The sequence below is a fragment of the Dreissena polymorpha genome, chromosome 5 (assembly GCF_020536995.1).
Source record: "Dreissena polymorpha isolate Duluth1 chromosome 5, UMN_Dpol_1.0, whole genome shotgun sequence".
Classification (NCBI taxonomy): Eukaryota; Metazoa; Mollusca; class Bivalvia; order Myida; family Dreissenidae; genus Dreissena; species Dreissena polymorpha.
The window spans coordinates 112,793,121-112,801,224 of record NC_068359.1 but is presented as its reverse complement, the minus strand read 5'-3'; the positions used below and the strand labels follow the sequence as shown (position 1 = coordinate 112,801,224).

Genomic DNA, 8,104 nt, shown 5'->3' with positions numbered 1-8,104 from the left:
ATATGACTTTTTTGGAATTGTTTGCATTGTGATATAAAGAGATGTCTAATGTTTTAATTACTTATTGTAATCATATTATACACAATGCATGGCAAAGTAAATAATAAACAAAGCAAGTGTTTTTTAATTTTGCTTTATTTATCCTACTTATGGAACACATGCATGTTTTTATGTAATAAAGAAATGAGTCAAAAAGTATCATTATGAGTAAAAAAAAAAGCTTGATGACTCTAACATAACGCAGACACATTTTAAACCTACGATACCGAGATAAACAGTTGGAATGTTGTCCACACTATTATTGTACATATTATAATGCCCGTTTTAGGTTTAATCTTTTACGCTTATAAAAAATGTGACCAGAGTTATAGACAAAAAAATCTACAGCAATTAATTATAAACTCGTTACTCCTTATTTGTTCAAACACCGTCAGATGACACTTTCCTTCTATGCATATCTTAAAAACTGAGGGGCAGGGCATACTACAGCCACATTTATATTTTGCCTTATTGTGTGTGCATTTCGTTCACCATTTGGAAATTTGATTTAAATATAAATGATTTCTTCAACAAAATACAAGAACAATAGAAGAAAACATATCACAGAAAGAAAAAAATCAGGATTGCACAAAAGGCCAAACCCCAAACTACACACAGTGTAACAGAAACAATTATAATACACATTCTTTTTTCAAAAACCTTTAAAACAAGGGCTGTCTGTAAAACATGCATGCCACCCATATGGGCTCTCCGTTGTAGTGACAGCCATTGTGTGAATATGTTTTTTGTCACTGTGACCTTGACCTTTGACCTAGTGACCTGAAAATCTATAGGGGTCATCTGCCAGTCATAATCAATGTACCTTTGAAGTTTCATGATCCTAGCCATAAACGTTCTTGAGTTATCATCCAGAAACAATTTTACTATTTCGGGTCATCGTGACCTTCACCTTTGACCAAGTGACCTGAAAATCAATAGGGGTCATCTGCGAGTCATGATCAAAGTACCTATGAAGTTTTATGATCGTAGCCATTAGCGTTCTTGAGTTATCATCAGGAAATCAATTTACTATTTCGGGTCACTGTGACCTTGACCTAGTGACCTGAAAATCAATAGGGGTCATCTGCGAGTCATGATTAATCTACCTATCAAGTTTCATGATCCTAGGCCTAAGCGTTCTTGAGTTATCATCCGGAAATCATTTTACTATTTTGGGTCACTGTGACCCTGACCTTTGACCTAGTGACCTGAAAATCAATAGGGGTCATCTGCAAGTCATGATCAATCTACCTATCAAGTTTCATGATCCTAGGCCTAAGCGTTCTTGAGTTATCATCCGGAAACCATTTTACTATTTCGGGTCACCGTGACCTTGACCTTTGACCTAGTGACCTCAAAATCAATAGGGGTCATCTGCAAGTCATGATCAATGTACCTATGAAGTTTCATGATCCTAGGCCCAAGCGTTCTTGAGTTATCATCCGGAAACCACCTGGTGGACGGACAGACAGACCGACATGAGCAAAGCAATATACCCCCTCTTCTTCGAAGGGGGGCATAACAAACAGTAATTAACACTATGATACAATTTAAATCGATAATTTGAATATGGTTTTGCTACATTTAGTTTTAGATGAGTTTCTAACAATAGATAAACTTTACGGATAAAAAAACAGAACATGAAAATTATTAAACTAACAAGTATACTTCGACATTTCAATTTTCAAGGTTAATTCTTTATGAAGAAGTCAAGTAACAGTAGCTGATTAAGAATGATAAAATGAAATTTTTACTTGGTCATGCAATCTACTGACATAACTGAAGAATCAATCATATGTGATATCTGTTCAAATATATTTCATTTTGTAGTACTTTTTATCAATTTTGAAAAATGTTCATAAACATGAAATCATCAAAAAAATCTTGATAGTAATGCATTTCCTTTTTAAGATTTTATAGTTATTTACTCATAAAATTGTATTTATGCCGTTTAATATTAAATTCATGGTACTTTTTCTACAATAAAGCTTTTTACTCTAATGCCTATCTGCTAGCTGATTCAACAGTTTATTACCCATGGAATGTACACAAGACATTCAGTAACACACATACTATTGAACCAATCTATTGATTACATGCTTCTCAAAACTTACAAAGTTGTATGTTGGTTTATAATAAATAAAAGCAACATCTATCTACATCAAAGTATCAACAAAATAATGTACAACATATACGTATAATGGAAAATGCTTATTTGTACATGAGCATGATTCTCTCCTTACATACCCAGAATGCAGAAACAGCAGTAAAAAATCTCATGAAATGTTTGACTAGAGCTTCCAGCTTCCAATGTGCCCATGCAATATTGAAGCTTACTGGTATACATGCCACACATTCTCTGATTTTGACATTGGCCAGTAGGTTTCGGGGATATTTGCCCCGCCATCACAACATACACTTTGTCGTGACATGGAAAAGAAATGATGCTTGTTATACAATTAACCCTTTCAGTGCGGGAACCGAATTTTGAAGGCCTTTGCAAACAGTTTGGATCCAGATGAGACGCCACAGAACGTGGCGTCTAATCAGGATCCAAACTGTTTGCTATTCTGATAGTATTGTTTGAAAAAAATCGAAGAAAATGCTAATTTTAGAAATTCAGCAGACGACATTTTAGCAGAAGACAAATTTCCCAGCATGCAAAGGGTTAACAATTAGAGTTGCAATTCATGCTCTGTTTTGGCTAAAACTGACCATCACTTTTCCTCTCATAACCCAATTATAACAGCACTTTCTGGCCAAGGATTGTTGTTAACATCTTGTCAGTGATAAAGATCTATCAAATTTGTCATGCACTTATGCAATAGCAAATGACTACAGTTGCTGATACCTACAAATACATGTATATACACATATTGTTACTATCATGAGGTTTCTCAAAAGAGCGACAGCTTTTGTGTGTCATGACCTTATTGTTACTTATATGTCGTGTTTTATACCAACCCAGGTTTAGATAAACACATGCAGAGTCATAAGGTATTTAATTAAGTACAGACAAATGTGTCTTTATCATTCATAGACACTTAAACATTCACTTTATAGGTTAAAGGTACACACATTTTGAGGAAACCACTTAAATAGCACACTTACTGCTTACATATACCAGATAAACTGCAAATTCAATATGCCTAATTAATGACATAGTACATATGGAGCATAAAATATTGCACATTGGAAAAAACAGTAGTTAATAAACATATACATAATCATACGCTTCATTTAAATTAATTAATAAATTATACAACTATTGCTTTTAATTGACTATACCACACTATACAGTACCATTTTATACATTCAACATTCTTTTCTGGTTGCACTTAATTGTTTACTGGTACTGCTAGGGATTAAATTAATTGTACACTCAGAATTGACAATATTGAATACAATACTTACACTCAGTATACATCTTCAGATTAATAGAATTTACATTGAACATTTCATGGAATCAACTTTGAACCATTGTTTGGACATGTGGTTCACCCTAAAGTCCATTCATGTTATGCATGCTTTTGATAAAGGGAGCACAGCAATGCTGGCAACAAGAGATAACATGACTGTACAATGAAAGTGATCATAAAGTAGGTATTAAATATGCACACATTTAAGCTGTCTAATTTACCACAATTATCATGAGTAAGCGATTACAGTCACTAACCCTTGTAATTTAAAAAAACATGTACACATGTATTATCTAAATCTTCATTTTAACTATAGACAAAAACATTCGAACCATTCTTATTTCACTAGCCAAACATGAAACAATGTTGGTACATAAACACTGACAACACATACTACATATCGCCAAATATTCCAGCAAAAGTTTTACGAAGATTTTTCATGGTATCTTCTTCCCCCTCCTTCGACTGGCCCCTCGACATCTGGCGCTGTGCTTGTTGTTGCTGTTGTTGTTGTTGCTGTTGATGCTGCTGAAGACGCTGTTGCTGTTGGGCTGGTGTTTCCCCTGGGTTGGGGGGTGGGGCCCGGTGCACCATGTTGTGGGGTGGGGGTCCTCTGTCAATACACCAACATCACCTTGGATGAGTCATAGGTTACTTATTTAAACATTGTGGCCTTAATTGTGTAAAAATATCAATTTGCTTCTATATAAATTCAATACAAACATAGCTTATATATTATTATTGCATTGAGCAGTTCAGACACACAAGAATGTCTTCCTCAACCGATAATCTCAGACTTTTATAATACAAGACTTTGAAATGTTCCATACCAAAGTTTGCATACCAAAGGGACATCAAAAGCAACCTTACAAGCTGTTATCTTTGCTTCAAAAAAATGTATTTTGTTGCTTACATGCTAATATTTACATCATGGACATCAAAGATCTAACATCTTGTATAATAAGAAGAATGCAAATGGCATTGGAGCCTTGCTCTGTGAAAAGGGGTCTTTTTTCATTTGCGTAAAGTGTAGTCCCAGATTAGCCTGTGCAATCCACACAGGCTAATCAAGGACAGCACTTCCTGCTTTTATGATATTTTTCGATTAAAGAAAGTATTTTCTTAGCAAAAAACTAGTTTCGGCGGAAAGTGTCGTCCCTGATTAGCCTGTGAAGGCTAATCTGACACTTTACGCACATGCACAGGCTCTTTTCAAGGAGTGAGGCTCATTTCTTCCTTTCTTATGAAGTAATTTAACCCTTTGCATGCTGGGAAATTTGTCTTCTGCTAAAATGTCGTCTGCTGAATTTCTAAAATTAGCATTTTCTTCAATTTTTTTTCAAAGAATACTATCAGAATAGCAAACAGTTTGGATCCTGATGAGATGCCACATTCTGTGGCGTCTCATCTGGATCCAAACTGTTTGCAAAGGCCTTCAAAATTCGGTTCCCGCACTGAAAGGGTTAAAGCTACAGCTAATAATCTGTCCGCAGCTAGTAAGGCAAACAGATAATGTTTGTTTCAACCAACATCTCTAAAAAGTAGCCAACATCTCTAAAAGCGAAGGTAGTTGTGCAAATCTGAATTGTTTCTATACACAAGTTATTTTTCTCTTTTAATAATGATAATGTTGACCTAAATCTTCCTAATCTCTTAGCAACATTCCTTGCTTTAATGTGTAAAGGTATATTAAACAAATACAAGTAAATTTAATTTAAATAATAGACCACTGAATCTAAAATACCAAAAAGTCTGCTAAAAATATAAAGGTCAATCGAGTATGAGGAAATAATTTTGTTTACGCCTATCCAGTCACCTTGGCGGTTGTTGTTGCCCGTTTCTTGGTTGAGGTGGTGGACGCTGCTGGAATGGCTGAGTGGGTGCGTGGGGCATCCCCTGTGGGTGGGGAACCATACCGTCTTGCTGGGATTGGGGAGTAACGCCCGGAAGATAGGGGCCCATCCCCTGACCAGGCAGGGCTTGAGGCAGACCCTGGGGACCGTTCACTTGCCGTGGGTCCACATCACGTCTGCCGTTCATCTGCTGTGATAACAGAAAGTGCAGAGTTGTTGTACCTCTGTACCTTTAACATGATGTGAGTAAAATATTATTTTTTGTATTGGCAAAATTGTATGAAGAACTGGAAATAAAAAATGTCCATTTGGGTATGTAGTAATTAAAATGCAAAGGAGTTATTATATAACCACAAATAAGAATGTTGGAGTTGTTAATATAAGAATTGTTGCTTTGTTATTATGTAAGAATGATAGAGTTGTTAACGTACGAATAATGGAGTTGTAAACAGAAAAAATTTGGAGGCCTTTATTTAAGACTGCTTTAGCTGTTAAGGGGTGTTGCTGCAGTTTTGCTGATTTTTTTTCCATCAAATAGATTATGTCTAAAATTTATATTTAAGATATATATATATAAATATTACATCTCAGAGATATTGGTCCTTCTATATCTATATGACCGGTTTCAGTCTGTAAAATGCGATAGATGAACCTAATAGTATATGGGCCGGTCACTATTTTTTGTATATGGACCGTTTGGGGTTACACACCAACAAATGTGCACTGCTTTACTGTAAAATGACGTCATTTTTTCAACGAAATGACGTCATTATTCCTGTGAAATTCTCAGTTTATCTCTTTTAAACCATAAACAATCGTACAACACTGTACAATGGTAATGGGGAAACTCTTTGATGTAATATAAGAAATAGTAAACTCCACTTCGGTCCCAATGGCATTATAGTGACCAGCCAGGCAGCCACAAACTGTATATGGACCTCAGGCTACGGCTTCCGTCCATATATAGTTTGCTGCTGCCTGGCTGGTCACTATAATGCCATAGGGACCTCAGTGGAGTTTACTATTTCTTAAATACTATACGAAAAATTAAATAAAAACATCGGGTCACCGGCCTTGTTATGATTTTATTCACCATTATATGACATGTACTTTTTCAATAAAACTGAAAAATCTCTAATTGCTTAAAAATAATTAATAACCTATGAAATTGGAATCATGTAGATATTATATAAGTTAAGATAATCATATACCATTTAATTAAACCACACACTACCAATAAAATAGAGTACACAAGTTTAATTTTAAGAAATTCATTTTTTATAATGTTTATGTCACCCAAAAAAACGTCATTTTTTTACTATTGTAACCACATAAATGGAATTTATTTTTTTTCTGTCAAATAGAATTCTGCGAAACTGCTCAAATATGTTTATCTATGTATTGTCATCATAAAAAACAAATAAAACAAGCAAATTCGTTGAATTGATATCCCCCGCCAATATGCTTCTGGACACAAAAATGTTATATTTGATACAAAAAAAAGCATTTTTTCAAGATACAAAGGGCCATAACTCCGTTGTTAACAGATAGTGTACAATGTCATTTGGCGTGCATCATCCTCTTATCCATATATATACTCATACCAAGTTTCAATGAAATCCGCCACAGCATTTTCAAGATATGGCTCCAGACACAAAAAAAGCATTTTTTCAAGATACAAAGGGCAATAACTCTGTTATTAACAAATGGTGTACAATGCCATTGGTGTGCATCATCCTCTTATATATATATATATATATATATATATATATATATACTCATACCATGTTTCAATGAAATCCGCCAAAGCACTTCCAAGATATGACTCCGGACACAAAAGTGCCGGCTGGCCGGACGGACAACACCAAAACAATATCTCTCCGCCTATGGCGGGGGATAAAAAGGGGTCACCGCACTTTTAACAGAGATTTTTTGTTTTAATACCGTCTACTTTAAATTTCATAACATACAGTCATAAGGAAAAATCCATGACTTTTTTGTATTGGTACATAGATTGTTAGAAATATGCATAAACATTAGAAATTGTTTACAACCTTAACTGGGATCACAACAGCTTACCAAAAGACATAAATAAAAAACAATATTTAATCACAAACATAAGACCATTCAGTATCAAACTAGACCTTAATCATTAATAACTTACATGTACTTGTTCACAGATTTCGGCATGTTTTGAAGTTTTTATTAAATGCTTTAAAATGATAAATGTAAACAACAGGACTAAAAAGCTCCAGTATTAAACAAGAATGAAATTAAAGAAAGAAAAAAAAGTTAAAAAAAAAAAGTTAACCACACCTGGGATCGAACCACTGACAACTGTATTATGAAACTAATCGTTCATTTCTGATGATACTGATAACAAAAATATTGAGTTGTGATAACAGCATCATCAGTGTGGCTATAAATATATCCTTGGTTAAATAAACTGCCGCAACACCCCTTAAAAAAGAATAATAGTTTTTCATATAAAAAAAAGTATAGTTTTTAATATTAGACTTGTGGAGTTGTTATCATAAGAATCATGGATGCCTTAACATAAGAATGTGGAGTTGTTGATATAAGATCGTTGTATTTGTTAAATTAGTATATAGAAAAGTGGAGTTGTAAACATAAGAATGATGAAGATGTAAACATAAGCATCAAGAAGTTGTAAATATCAGAATGGTGAAGTTGTTCATATAAGAGTTGCAGAGCTGTTGATATAAGAATTGTAGAGTTGTTTATATAACAAAAGCTGTTAGAGGACAGCGCGCTTGACTATTTTATACTTGA

General features: G+C 34.3%; 1 protein-coding gene across 1 annotated transcript in view; it reads right to left on the bottom strand.

Annotated features, from left to right (window-relative positions):
- Positions 1-117: 117 nt before the first annotated feature.
- LOC127880904 (synapsin-like) overlaps positions 118-8,104 on the bottom strand; it is an 88,228-nt gene continuing 80,241 nt past the window's right edge. The window contains exons 12-13 of the mRNA XM_052428398.1: positions 5,275-5,501; positions 118-4,071 (exon numbers count right to left, since the gene is read on the bottom strand). Of these exons, the coding sequence (XP_052284358.1) occupies positions 3,852-4,071; positions 5,275-5,501 (447 nt within the window). The 3' untranslated portion in view covers positions 118-3,851. The remainder of the gene's footprint in view (positions 4,072-5,274; positions 5,502-8,104) is intronic.